The sequence below is a fragment of the Pelobates fuscus genome, chromosome 3 (genome assembly GCF_036172605.1).
Source record: "Pelobates fuscus isolate aPelFus1 chromosome 3, aPelFus1.pri, whole genome shotgun sequence".
Classification (NCBI taxonomy): domain Eukaryota; kingdom Metazoa; phylum Chordata; class Amphibia; order Anura; family Pelobatidae; genus Pelobates; species Pelobates fuscus.
In genome coordinates this window covers 224,804,292-224,819,465 of record NC_086319.1, presented here as the reverse complement: position 1 = coordinate 224,819,465, position 15,174 = coordinate 224,804,292, and the positions used below count along the sequence as shown (strand labels likewise).

The window sequence follows — 15,174 nt, the reverse complement described above, 5'->3', positions numbered from 1 at the left end:
GAGAGCCGCGGCTCTCGCGAGATTTACACTGGGAGCTGACAGAAGAGCTGAACGGACGGCGCAGAGGAGGAGAGAGCTGACAGGAGCTGCAGAACAGGTAAGTTACAGCTCTGCCAGCCCCCCTCTCCCCCCCACTGAACTGCCACTGGACCACCAGGGAAGGAGAGCCCCCCTCCCTGCCATATATCAAGCAGGGAGGGGGGGACGAAAAAAAAATATATAAATAAAATAAGAAGAAATAATAAAAAAATAATAATAATAAAAAAAGGGGTATAAGGACCACTATGGGAGGGGGGGGGGGGGTATAAGGACCACTATGGGAGGGTGGGGGTGGGTTAAGGACCACTATGGGAGGGAGGGGGGTATAAGGACCACTATGGGAGGGAGGGGGGTATAAGGACCGCTATGGGAGGGAGGGGGGGTATAAGGACCACTATGGGAGGGAGGGGGGGATAAGGACCACTATGGGAGGGAGGGGGGTATAAGGACCACTATGGGAGGGAGGGGGGGGGGGGGGATAAGGACCACTATGGGAGGGAGGGGGGGATAAGGACCACTATGGGAGGGAGGGGGGATAAGGACCACTATGGGAGGGAGGGGGGTATAAGGACCACTATGGGAGGGAGGGGGTGGGTTAAGGACCACTATGGGAGGGAGGGGGGTATAAGGACCACTATGGGAGGGAGGGGGGGATAAGGACCACTATGGGAGGGAGGGGGTGGGTTAAGGACCACTATGGGAGGGAGGGGGGTATAAGGACCACTATGGGAGGGAGGGGGGGGGGGTAAGGACCACTATGGGAGGGAGGGGGGGGGGGGGGTAAGGACCACTATGGGAGGGAGGGGGGGATAAGGACCACTATGGGAGGGAGGGGGGGGATAAGGACCACTATGGGAGGGCGGGGGGGTATATAAGGACCACTATGGGAGGGAGGGGGGGTATATGGACCACTATGGGAGGGATGGGGGGGGGATAAGGAACACTATGGGAGGGAGAAGGGGGATAAGGACCACTATGAGAGGGAGGGGGTGGGATAAGGACCACTATGGGAGGGGAGGGGGAAGTAAGGACCACTAGGGGAGGGGAGGGTAAGGACCACTAGGGGAGGGGTGAGTCAGGACCACTGGGGGGGGGGGGGGGTGAAGGAACACGGGGGTGGGGAGGTAAGGACCACTGAGGGAAGAGGAGGGGAAGTCAGGACATATGGGGGGGGGGGAAGGGGGCGGCAAAATTTTTTTTGCCTACGGCGGCAAATATCCTTGCACCGGCCCTGCACACACTGCATTCACACACACACACGCTGCACTCATGCACACACACGCTGCACTCATGCACACACACGCTGCACTCATGCACACACACGCTGCACTCATGCACACACACGCTGCACTCATGCACACACACGCTGCACTCATGCACACACACGCTGCACTCATGCACACACACGCTGCACTCATGCACACACACGCTGCACTCATACACACACGCTGCACTCATACACACACGCTGCACTCATACACACACGCTGCACTCATACACACACACATACGCACACACTGCATTCATTATACACACACTGTAAATAAATATTCAATTAATATATTTTTTTTAGGATCTAATTTTATTTAGAAATTTACCAGTAGCTGCTGCATTTCCCACCCTAGTCTTATACTCGAGTCAATAAGTTTTCCCAGTTTTTTGGGATAAAATTAGGGGCCTCGGCTTATATTCGGGTCGGCTTATACTCGAGTATATACGGTATATGAAATGGCACATAAGTTTATTGTGCTTAAATAATTGCTGTGATGTATGTTAATGCCTCGATATTCTTTTAGCCACCAAAATAAGGGGGGGGGGGGGGAGAGGAATTATCACTTTCACAAAAGTGACAAGTCCTTGTTCTTTTTATTCCAATAAATGCTAATGCAGCATTTCTTGAGGTGAATAAAGGAGTTAAAAAAACAAAACTACACTTAAACACTTCTTTAAACTTGCCGGCACATCCATGCTGCTGCAACTTCACCAATGCACTAGCATGGACATGTGTACTATAGCATCTAACAGAGAAATGCCGCATGCATGCACTATGCATATGGCACTGCAAGAATTTTCCATTTTAAATACTTGGCCTGGCTTTAACCACTAAAGCAAGTACATGTAAAAATAAAAGCTACAATGCATTGTTATTTTACATTTTAACACAAACAATAGTTAACTTTTAATTAAAGGGACACTAGAGGCACCTAGATGACTTCATGACATTGAAGTCGTCTAGGCGCACTGTCCCTGTCCCCTTAACCCTGCAATCTAAAACATTGCAGTTTTAGAGAAATTACATTAAAGGGTTAAGACTGCTACCAGACGACCACATGGGGCGCTTCCTAGACTTTAGGTTTGATTCCATGAGACAGTGGACGTCCTCGCACTTTGCATGAGGACATCCAGCATCTTCAAATTCCCCATAGGATAGCATGAATTAAAAATCAGGTTCCCCCTCTGCTGACGTCAGAGGAAAGGGGATGGAGACAACACAGAGGGGGGCACAGTAGAATACTTTAGTGATGGGAATACTGTTTTACATTAAAATTATGCTAAAATTGAGTGACAGGTCCCCTAAGCCCTCAGCACACTTTTTATTTTGATGTACTGTATGCGTTAATATTCACACAAAAAAACCTATTGAAATAATGCATTGTGATGTAAAAGCAGTCCATTGTTTTTTTCTTAGTAGCAGTAGAATTTTTTTTTTTTCTTCAAGAAACAGACCACCATTTAATACCCTGTGAAATATTTCCAAGTTCATGGCTGTGTGTACCAGAAAACAAATATGCACTGCAAATCTCTTTTATCTCAGAAAATATTACAGGAAGCATACAACAAAACAAAAATACAAAATAAAGCAGTCAAGAAAAAAAAAAAAACACGCATTTGGCAATTCTGTGAATTTTGCAGGTTTTCAGCTTACTTAAGTCATTAGCCTGCATACTGAGCATCTGGCAGGACAAAATGTAAATAATGACTGTACAAAACATATGGTATTGCTACAAAATATATTAATTTGTAAAACAATGTACAGTTAGCATTTATCATCAAGACATTTACACTTACCTGCGGATACGTGGTGGTTTTGGTGGAGGAGAGTCCGTTTTCTCATTCTCAGAAGGACTAAGTGCCTTACCAGTGGTATTATCCTGCAAGAAGACAATGTCAATGGTGGTCTCATCTTATTTATCATATAAAAATGTGTATCTCTGAATAAATGTACAATTACATGATCCAATTAGGGTGTTTTGGAGACATGGAAACCATCAAAACACAGGCTTTGCAGGGTAGTATGTTAGTACACCCATTGTACAGCGCTACTGAACTTGTAGGCGCTTTATAAATAATAATAATAATAATAGATGTATCTCAATATATCATCACCATTTATATTGCACCAACATATACCGCAGCGCTTTACAATTATAGATGTGGATATACAGCAACAAGTAACTGACATACAGAATATTATCAAACACAAGAGGTGAAGAAAGCCCTGCTCTAATGAGCTTACAATCTCTCTCTGGCTAGTAAAAATTCTCCCATGGTATGTGCACACACACTTTTTATATAAATAAAAAATAGGTTTAAAAAAGTTTTACCATAAGGACATATACATACATATTAGATTACTAGTCCAGTAGATAATTTCTTTTAACTATAATTTGATGCACAATCCAAACAATGGCTTATACATACCATGCCATCCACAATGCTCTTCGCTTCATTCTCATACACTTGTATCTGCTTCACAAATAACTGGGCGATAGCTCGATGCACAAGTTCGTACTGCTCCTATAAATCATAATCATTATTTAAAAGCAATTTAAATACTGTACAAAAGTAAGAAAGAAACATATAGACTCCTGGAATACTTTTCATATATGATGGGTTCTGTATACATAGAAACTAAAAAAGAAGAGACGGTGGGACAAGCTGTGCAGATGTGCACACATCACCTGTGTGCACAGCTACAAGCATACCAAATTCCACCGAATCAATACGTCAGAGAGGCACTCCAAGGGGTGATTCAGGGCTTAACCCAACGATAACACAAACATACAAAACAAGAAATACTCTTACTTGGTATATCAGGTTTTGGATCCAAAAACAATCATAGATAGAGGATTAGACTTACATGGCTAGGTATCAATTATGTTTCTTTGACCACGTTATGACCCCGTAACTCCTTGTTCTACAGTATCTATTGCACTAATTATTTAGGTATACAGTTTCAATTCCAGGTGACACTTGCTCTCAATGGTAGTGAGAGTAACCGTACTTCTTGTTTTGTAGGGTTCTGTATACAGAACCAACTCCGCATAACTGCATATGCACATTAATATAATTTCCTTTAAAAAAAAAAAAAAAAATGAATGAGACCCAATTATAAAAGTGAAAAAACAACAGCTATGAGGGAACTCCAGCATGATCATCAATGATTCAAATTCAGTCCAGGATTTAAATCAAAATGGTTTCCTTAATTATGTGGCGGCTGACTAGCAAGTGCAGGTGGGAGCATGTCTACTAAACTGCTAAAACTAGTGCCTGCCAAGTTGCTAGAAATATGTTCCTTCAGCCACCCCATCTCCTTTCACAAAACATCTTCTCGATTTTAAATGTGCAATGTATATATGCAGCTTAACCACAGATAATAGGGGTCTGTGGTGCAGACCTGCCTCTCCCTTGCATCACACTATTGTCCTTTTATCATCTTCCCTCTCCCCCATAGCAATTATGAAGTGCTAGGCAGATAATATGAGAACAATAATAGGCTGAAACAAGTTCTCAGCTATCTCTCACTGCATACATATGCTGAAATTGACAACGAAATTGAGGACAATCACAATGAGTTTTGTGTAAAAGGGAAGGCATGACTAAAGGGGCAAGGTGATGCTGCAAGAAGCGGTTTATTTTTATAAACAAAACTAAAGAGATTTCAATTTTAAAAATAGCATGAATGAGGACAAATAAACTAAATACACCTAAATAGGCTCTATACAAAATACTTATGAAATGCTAATATTGAAATTCAAAAGATTTAAGAGAGCAGAGATTATTTAGTTTTATGATCAAAGTCTACATTGACAAAACGAGAGTTGGTCTATGGAAATCCTCTATAGACACCTGTGTTGTACTTCTGAACATAGGCAAGAATAAAAGAATATGGATGTGGCTCCTGGGGGACTGATCACTCATTTAAGTAAATCTACCTTTAGCCTTTTCTGCAACTCACAAAAATACAAATGGACATGTCAGCTTCAGGAGTATTTACAAAAATACATTTAAAAAATAAATAAAAAATGCAGAAACCCCTCCAAAGGGACAGAGCTGCTTTAAATTGTGCTTGTGCCTAGCATGTCCCTTTAAATTATAAATTAGTGTGCATGGACACATGGGCTGGGCTTAAAATTTCCACATGCCAGACATTGGTAAAATTTATCCCTGGCGAATAGAAATTCACTCCTGGTTAGTCGGCCATGAACCATCAAGGCTTGATGTCGTGCATAAGTTAAGGCAAAGCTAGTAGCGCAGGATTTGAAATTGTAAGCCCTGACATGTGGTCAACTTTTATTTTTGTAATAAATATTTGATATGCATTATCTCTATATGAGAGAGTATATGGTATCCTGCTGTACTTTGTTACCCCGTAGAAGAATATGATCTAATCACTAGAATTACTAGTATTTAAGAGACTCCCTTTTAGAAGGAGCTAAAGTAGTAGAATAAAAATTAATTTTGAATGGCAACAAATCCCAGCATAGCATTGCGGTATTCTCTAATGAACAGCTTTAATTTGTTTCCCCTTGTGTCAGATATTTTTTTTTACATTACCAGCTTGAAATTTGATTTGGTGCATTCCTGTGCTCCACAATTCAAAAATAGATTTGTTCAATGGGTGAAGTTAGAAATTATACAACTAAACTACCTTCGTCTGGACCGCAGAATGTCGTTGTGTCCTCATTTCCTGAATTAAACTGTATACATTGAACTCTTCTGGTATTTTCTATTGTAGGGAAAAAAAAATTCGACTAAACAAGTGCTCAAATTGTAGATCACAGATTAAAAATTTACAAATTTGTACAATGTAAGGAATTCGTTTTTGAATGATTTGACTTCTTAACTGAGGTCCATCACCTACCTTTCCCTGCATTCCACTACCATCGCCAGAAAACTAGAAGTTCCTGGGCAATCAGCAGGCACTCTCAGACAATGAGTTAATGGAAGTTCCAGCACTGAAACTTGTGGTTCTCTGGCAATGAAAGTGAAGGCTGGGAAAGCCAGCAGCCAGATTCCAGGTAAGAGATCAAATCTGTTTGACTCGTTAAGATGGAGGCGGAGGCAGATTACTATCCTTAACATAAGTGAATGCTTGGAAATAATTAAAATTGTGGATGTAAACTGTTGTGTGGAAAGGACAATCAAACCAAAAACAGAAAATGTTTACTTCCCGTAAATTCTTTTTTTTCTTAATATGGTGTCAGTACCTGTGGGTTTGCCCTTCCCCCTGTGACAAGCACCTGAAATATAATACGATAAGCAAATTCCTCCTCCTTGCCCTATAAAGGGCTTCTAAGGCAAACCTACCCTAGTAAGTAGCAAGAAAACCCAGACACAATATAAACTGCAAGTAAAAAATATTTAATTTAGAGGGAGGGAAAGCTGTACTGCCACCATATTAAGAAAAAAAATTTTTACAGCAAGTAAAACAAATTTTTTTCTGTCATATGGTGGCAGTACCTGTGGGATATAGTAAGATACCAATCCGGGTGGGTCCTACGCCACAACAGCTTGTAACACCTTACGTCCAAAGGTAGCTTCAGAGGACGAGAATATATCTAGCCTCTAGTGCCTGATGAAGGTGTTGAATGAAGACCGTGATGCTGCCTTACAGATGTCTTCTGGAGAAGCAAGAGCCCTTTCTGCCCATGAGGTAGCCATAGCCAGAGTGTAATGAGCTGTGAGAGAAACCGGCACTTCACGTCCACAGGAAGAATATGCCAGTCTAATAATTTCTATGATCCAACAAGATAAAGTATTACGGGAAGCATCTTTCCCCTTGAATTTCCACTGGAAGTTAAGAAACAGAAATGCTGTATATCGTTGATGTAGAAAGATAAATCTGCAATGCTCTTCTAACATCCAAGTTATGCCATCTAAGCTCCTGAGGGGCGGTGGCATTACTACAAAAAGAAAACAAAATAATAGGTTGATTTACTGCTTTTGAAGACAAAACCTTTGGTAAAAAGGAAGGTTTAGGGTGAAGAACAACCTGGTCGTTGTTAAAGACTATAAAATCATCCGAGGATGAAAGAACCTGAAGTTCACAGATTCTCTCAGAGGTGATGGCAACTAAAAAAAGCAACCTTGATGGACAAAACTTTTAAAGGAACCTCTTCCAAAGGCTCGAAAGGGGGGGTCACAGAGAGCATGTAAAACCAAGGATAAATCCTAGGAGGGAAAAACCATCTTCTAGGAGGACGTCTGAGTCTGATAGACTTAAAGTATCTTCTGATCAGCACATGGGATGCCAAATCCTTAACTAGGAAAAAAACTAAAGGCTTAAATCTGAACTTTTAGAGTAGATACACCTAAACCTGCAGAAAAAACATCCTGGAGAAAGTGAAGAATGGTGTATAGAGATAGATGAACATGCAGACAGTGGTGTTCTTTGCACCAATGTAGAAACCTAACCCAGATACAAAAGTAGATTTTTGAAGTGGAACGCCAAGTTGACGGAAGTAAGAGAAACTGTCTTATTGCAGACCTTGATGAAGAAGAATCAACCTCGCAGTAGCCAGGCCATCAACTTGAATATCTTCAGAACCTCCAGTGGTAGATTCCTGTTCTCTATGAGATCGTTCGAGTGGGAATTCCCAGCGTGTTGAGGCCATCTTCTATAAGGCCGAAAACCAAACCCTGTTTGGCCAGTACAGAATAATAGCTAGGACCAAAGCTCTGTCCACTCTTATTTTTTTTGAAGAATCTTTGGAATTAGCTTCCACGGAGGGAAGACGTAAGCCAGCCTGAAATTCCATTTCATTGACAATCCGTCTATCCACTGAGGGTGATCTGCACTGAACAGGGAGACAAATTGGGGAACCTTGTTGTTTGTCTATGTCGAATTCCAAATCTCCTTTTCAGAATGTCAAAAATTCTTGGACTCAATGACCATTCTTTCTGATCCCACTTTCCCCTGCTGAGATAGTCTGTTATTACATTGTCCATACCTCTGATGTGTACTGCAGAAATATCTTCTAGATACCTTTGTAACCACTGCATAATTTCTCTAAAGAGCTCTTACTCTGGTTCCCCCTTGTCGGCTGAACTACTGTATTGTTGTCCGATTTAATTCTTACGGCCTTCTGTTGTATCCACTGTCTGAAGTGATGATGGGCAAACAGCACTGCTTTCAACTCTTTGAAATTTGCAGATTCTCCCTATTCCTTAACTGACCACGCACCTTGATAAATGATGGAGCCCAGATGAGCTCCCAAACCTGTTTTGGATGCATCGGTAGTGATCACTAACCAGAGTTTTGGCTGGAAAGATAAGGAACTTTGAGGTTCTCCACCAAGATAGTGGAGTTTTTAATTGGGGGGAAATCTGGAACCAGACATCTAGATTCTCTTCCTTTCTTGACCAGGCTGATAGAATCTCCCACTAAAGAGGCCTTACTTTGGATTTTGCCCACTTGACCGCGGGAAAGGAAGATGTGAGGAACCCTAGAATGCTCATAGCGTGTCTGATGGAACAACATTCTTCTTTTTGCAAAATGGACACTATTCGTCTAGTTTTCTTTCTTTTTTGTTTGGTAAAATGAACAGACAATGTCCTTGAAACTCTATCTCCCTTGTTGGTAGAAGTATTGACTTTTTTAAATTTAGTACCCAACCATGTTCCTCTAGTAGATTGATATAGATCTGTAGGTAGTTGAGGAGAAGCTGTCTTGTTCTTGCTATGAGAAGCCAGTCGTCCAGATGTGGGATGATGGTGACTTCCAGCTCCTTCAAATGTGCTGCTATGGGAAACAATATCTTTTTGAATATTCTTGGGGTAGAGTATAAGCCAAAAGGAAGAGACCTGAACTGGTAATGGCAGTAAGTCCTGCCCCCTTTTAAAGCGAACCATAGGAACTTTGTCGATGACACAGCAATCGGGACATGCAAATATGCATCCTTGAGATATAGTTTTACCACGAAGTCGCCTTTTTGCAGGTTCGGAATTATAGAGGCAATAGACTCCTTGCGAAACGTCTGGTATGGAATGAACCGATTGATTACTTTTAAATCCAGAATTGGTCGAAAAGAGTGGTCTGGCTTTGGAACCTGGAAGAGTCTTGAAAATACCCCTTGGTACTTTTGATGCTCTGGCACTGTATGACCCCTTTCTGCAAAGGTAAAATAGTCTGAGAAAGCAGAGCATCTGACTTCTATGAGGATGGCTGAACAGACACAAGAAAGTTTGATCTTGGCCTTCTCGTGAAGTGTAATTTGTAGCCCTTTCGTACCAGATTTAGAATCCAAGGATTTCTTGTAGTCTTTTCCCATATACGGTAGAACCGTTGAATTCTTCCTCCCGCTCTATTGGCATCAGAAACATTTACCTTTATCAGCTCTGTCCGTTCTTTTGAAATCACCTCTTTGCTCAAAACTTCTAATTTTTTTTTCATTTTCTTTGAAAATAACGAGACCTCTCTTGGTATGATCTTCTGTTTCTATACTGGAAATTCCTGTTACCTGCTTTACATGCGAATTTCCTTTCCTGAGGCAGAGCCTTCTTAGTCTCTGACATTTGTTTTATGATTTCCTCTAAGGGAGACCCAAACAGCATCTGCTTCTCAAAGGGAAGCTCACAAAGAACCGATTTTGACGCGGTATCAGCCGTCCATAATCTTAGCCATAAAGCTTGCCTGGTCACCGAGGATAAACCCATAATCCTAGATGCCAGCTTCAAAACTTCCACAGTCATATACATAAAAAAATCGTTGGACAGCCGTAAATTCTGGAACAATCGGATAATTTTTTTATCCTGATTTTCTGGAATCATCTCCTACAAGGCGTCGAGCCGAAAGCCATTCGCTCTGGCTACTGCAGCTCCAGAAAGTAAAGCTTTACCCTGAAACCCCTGTCTGAAAGTTTCGCCTACAGGAGGTCTCAGCTCTTTTGTCCATAGTGTTCTTTAATGCTGAAACTTCCCCTATGGGTATAGTGAATTTCTTAGAAAGTTGAGCTAACGGTACATCCACTTTAGGAAGCTCTTCCCATATTTTATCACTCATGATTTTAAAAATTTCCTTAAAGTGCCGTGAAATAAAAGCTTGTTTTTCAGGATTTTTCCACTCTCTGTAAATTAAATTAATAAGAGGATGTTGAACAGGAAAACCCTTTTTTGTTCTTGGAGACACGTCTGGTATTACATTAAATTTGAGTAGTTCATCTGGAGGGAACCCAGGAATTTCACATGAAGATGAACTAGACATATCTGAATCTGTAGAGGCAAAACATTCACAAGATGAAGTTTCCAATCCAGAAGATCGTCTTATTTTCTTGCCCCTCTGACTCATCTCTGGAATTGTTGCGGATACTTTAGATTCCTTAATAGTATCCAAGGTCTGGGCCAAGTTATCCTGAAACCAGGTTAGGAAAGATTGCATGTCTTTCTGTTTAGACTTTTCCAAGGAAATTGTAGTACATTGGTTACATACTTTTTTCCTCATGCCATCTGGAATTGGAGTTGCACACTTACTGCAAGCTAAATGTTTAGATTTAGACATAGCCTTTCTGGGCGTAGGAATCGGCAACTTCTCATTTTCCGTATATACAGGACTAGACATATCTGTAAAAAAACAACGGCAATACTTAAAACTTGTACCTACATTTCAATTTAACAGAGATAATTTAAAGTAAAGAGTAGCTAATCTCATCTTAAAATACCTTTGAGCCGTGTGGGGGGGGGCTGGTGACACAGCGTACCTCTCCTGGCAAGCATCCATGCTGTCAGTGGGTACTTGCACAGCTTTAGATCCAAGCTTTTTCCAATTTCGCAGTCTTTAAAGTTCCGGTTGGTGCACGCGCAATAGCGCCGCCGGAACTTTTGATGAAACGCAACACCTCCCAGGCGTGAGTTCCACCGCTGTGCGCAGGGCTAAATCACTTCCAACCTGCGCCAAGGACCGCCTCCATGCACATGCCGGAACCCTTCTCGGCATAAGAGCGTTTGTGAATTTCACTCCGTAACCACAGCGGCAGGAGCATAGGCGCGCAGCAAACCACCAGGGCAGCAATCAGGCCGGATCCCCCAGACCATCAACCAGTGTGTCTCACTTCCAAACAGATGCAGGTCCATCCCTAACTGGGACAAGGACTGGGGTAGGTTTGCCTTAGTAACACTTTATAGGGCATGGGGGGGATGAGGGGAGGATTTGCTCATCTTATTATCTTTCAGGTGCTTGCCCCAGGGGGAAAGGCAAACCCACAGGTACTGCCACCATATGACAGAAAAAGCTTGTTCATGTCTGACATGCATATTGGGTGTAAATTATTTTTTCTGGTGTCATTTGTTTAAATTAAATTTGCTCTAAATTAAAAGGGAAAACATGCAAACACACATCACATACACAAAGCTTCTTACCCCGGCTTTTAGCAAATTCCATGTATAGTCTATGGCACAAATTGCTCCAGTCCTTCCGCATCCTGCACTGTTGACAAATAAACAAACAAAACAAAAAATAAATTGTAACCAGATTGCATACCAATCACGTTTGCTTCATGGCTGGAAGTCTTAGAATGCAGTTGTGTGTCATGCAATATAGATAATGAACCTCTAATGTGGAACAGAATGCAAATGAGAACTATTACAACAGAGGATCATGCTGAGAGGTAGTTTCAATAGAAGTAATTTGTATTGATTCTTTATGTATTCTATCAGTTTACCAGATCTCACTCAAAATCACAAATTTTCAGTCAAATTAGCCAAGCTGGAAAACTTTTTCATCCTTTGCTATACTGTGAATATAACTGCTATTCGGAACTGCATTTTCAAATTCAATATCCAGTTCATTGTTAAATTAATAAACATCACAGGGTATCTAGAGTAACATGTCTGTGGGCACTTTTATACAATCAGATCAGAAAGAACTAGTAGGTCTATTTAAACACGAAGAAGACTTCTCGGGGTTCTCAGCTATGAAAGGCCAATTAGTGGCCTTAAATTCAGATTTACCAACACAAACCTTTAACATCTACTCAACTAATAGTAAGAGTCAAGATAAACCCTACTGTAACATACTTAAATGATTTTAGAATAAAAGAAGTTAATAAATGCATAGATTTGTGTATGCAAGAACAATATACATATTTCCTCATGTTGTGAAAATGTCTCCATATTGCTCTGATAATCACTATTTTCTACAATCAACTAGACTTGCTACAAAAAGCCTGAGCAGAATTCTTCTACATCACCTGCAGACAACATTGAGCTCAAATTGTTTGAATGCTTCAATACCTCTACCACCAGCAGCATGCTACCTGCTCTGGCAGTATTCCCCAGCATTCTTCTTTAGTAGGAACTCTGTTGCAGGTCTCTAGAACAATACATTGAGTCTAATTTTTGCTTGAGAGAAATACCCAATGGAAAATTAAGTTTTAATTACTAGCAGATATTCCCATTTGATCAGAGGCAGAATAACGCACACAAGGTCAAATGCTAATGGCAGTTTCTGTGCAATTGAAATAAAAAATAACAATTTCAGGCACAAAATATATAAATATATATATATATATATATATATATATATATATATATACAGAAAAAAAGCAAAGGAGGACATGTACGTAACATCTCTATTGATCAAGAGGGCAAATGAAAACTCGATACATAAAGAAGTCTAACATTGTATATGCATATGAACCATTCTGTAATGATTATACTAAATGTATATTCCCAATAACACATAAAAGTATAACTTTAATCAGTCAAAATAACATTTCAAAATATGGAAACTCACAGAGAAGATTACATACCTGCAGTGTATACAAATAGGTACATCATCATGAACCTGATAATCTCTCATTAAGCTAATCATATCCAGAATCGAATCAAACGACGTTGGAACATCATGATCTGGCCAGTTCATGTAATGAAACTGATGAATTCTGCGGGATTCCTAAAAAAGAGTCAACATGAAGATAAACTGGATCTAAATGAATGAATAAATGTATTGCATATGCACAGCAGGAATGGCATGCTGGAGATAATCCAAGAAATTACCTAAAATTGTCCATGGTCCGTAGCAGAAAATTCAACAAAATAATTGTTTTAGCTAATGCAGAGCAGTGACAAATCAGACACATGGTGTCACTATGTCATCATTCATGCTGTTAATTAAAACAAAATTATATCCAGGCTACATTAAGCTCCATGACACAGCAAATGCATTACTTATGACCAATAACAGTAAACAAAAACAAAAAAATTTAAATGTAAAAAACTAAAAATGTCTACATTTAAACAAGTCTTTAGATTACACTGGTTTCAATATTCTTTACTATAAATTTCTTTGTGGAAATATACTCAACTCACAAATGAAAGAACACATGCTATAATGCTGAATAAGAAAAGAAAAACTGAACTACTTATAGCAAGTGTAAAATTACATGCATTTTGTCTACAGGAGCATGCAGAACGTAAACCCGACTTTAAGGAAATCCATATGTGAAATATTTAATATTTTCATATGTACTTTATTTTTATGTTTTTTTCCTCATAATGATGCATTTTGTTTTGTTTTAAATGTCCATTTTTTCATGACCTTTGTTCAGAATCAGCCATTATCCAACCCAACAATGCAAACTACAAAAACTACTTTCTGCATCTCTATTACGAAACAAATACATCTGCCAAACATTCATGTGATTACTTGAGAAAATTAGCAAAAACTAGATCTAATTTTACATATGCAGTGCATAATAAGGAAAGGCCACTAAAGTAATTAACACTTCTACACTTCTACAGAGGCAGACTATGTTACAAAAGGAAGACAAATGCACCCGCCTTTATTTATGAATACATAAAAAGGTGAGGTTGAGGATGGCGGTGGAAGGGGGGGGGAGGGGAGGGTAGGAAGGTAAAAAAGAACTGGAGATTTTAACGGTTACAGCAGTGAGCAATACATTATGCAAGTCCTGTGCTAGTAAACAAGAAACAGGAAGATGCAATAATGTGTAGGGAAATGTACATGATGTTGTTGGAATTCGACACTCTAAGTGTAGAAGTATATGACAAAAGGGAAGTGGGGCAAAATTACTAAGCACAATGTGACTGATATTCCACTTAACATGTGCTACAAAAATCATGACACCAGATTAAAACGATTTCCATTGTGATATGCTTAGTGATGTGTAATGTACTTAATTACACTTCTAACACAATTAGATCTCTCAAAAATAGTGTGCTATCTACAGGACTAAATAAAAACTGCTGCACCGCTATCTATTATAATTATGTATGGAAATGTTATTGTTAATATTGTGCATCAGCAAAGAATTGGCTAGGAGAAGCATAGGGAAAAAAAAATAAAAAATTGTGTGGTTTACAATTTATTAAATGTAGGAAACTATATGGACTTTCAATGAGTAACACCATACAAACACCAACGCGGACCCACTTTCATTTTGCTGAAAGACTGATGTATAGAGCTCTTAATAAGCCAATCTTGAACCCTGCAGCTATAAGCTTTAACACATTGGACCTGTACATGTTAACGTACAAAGGGGCAATGCACACACAGACCTTTATCTAGAATAAACAGGAGGGAAGAGAATCCTAAAACACTCTCTTACAAACACTGCATGCAGTGTAAACCCTAAGGCAGGGTTTCTCAACCTTTGCAACAGAAGTGACTTTGTATTACTAAAGCGAAAAACAAAATCAAATACACCAACCCCACAAGACCAATGCATGGATCTTTACAAAAATCCAGTTTTAATCCAAATATATACCCTATCCTAGATCTTCCTTCTGTCCTTTTTCACCTTTCTAATTTCTCCCTCTGACAAGCGCTCATCCTTTTTCTTCACATCTTCAATGGCTTTCTGTATAACACAAACTGCACACGTCTAGTACCTATAG

At 39.9% G+C, this 15,174-nt stretch overlaps 1 protein-coding gene across 2 annotated transcripts in view; it reads right to left on the bottom strand.

Annotated features, from left to right (window-relative positions):
* PTPN12 (protein tyrosine phosphatase non-receptor type 12) overlaps positions 1-15,174 on the bottom strand; it is an 86,252-nt gene that overhangs the window by 23,490 nt on the left and 47,588 nt on the right. For both annotated transcript variants that reach the window (XM_063448156.1, XM_063448157.1), the window contains exons 8-12: positions 13,068-13,210; positions 11,677-11,743; positions 5,972-6,049; positions 3,742-3,837; positions 3,109-3,191 (exon numbers count right to left, since the gene is read on the bottom strand). In XM_063448156.1, the coding sequence (XP_063304226.1) occupies positions 3,109-3,191; positions 3,742-3,837; positions 5,972-6,049; positions 11,677-11,743; positions 13,068-13,210 (467 nt within the window). The remainder of the gene's footprint in view (positions 1-3,108; positions 3,192-3,741; positions 3,838-5,971; positions 6,050-11,676; positions 11,744-13,067; positions 13,211-15,174) is intronic.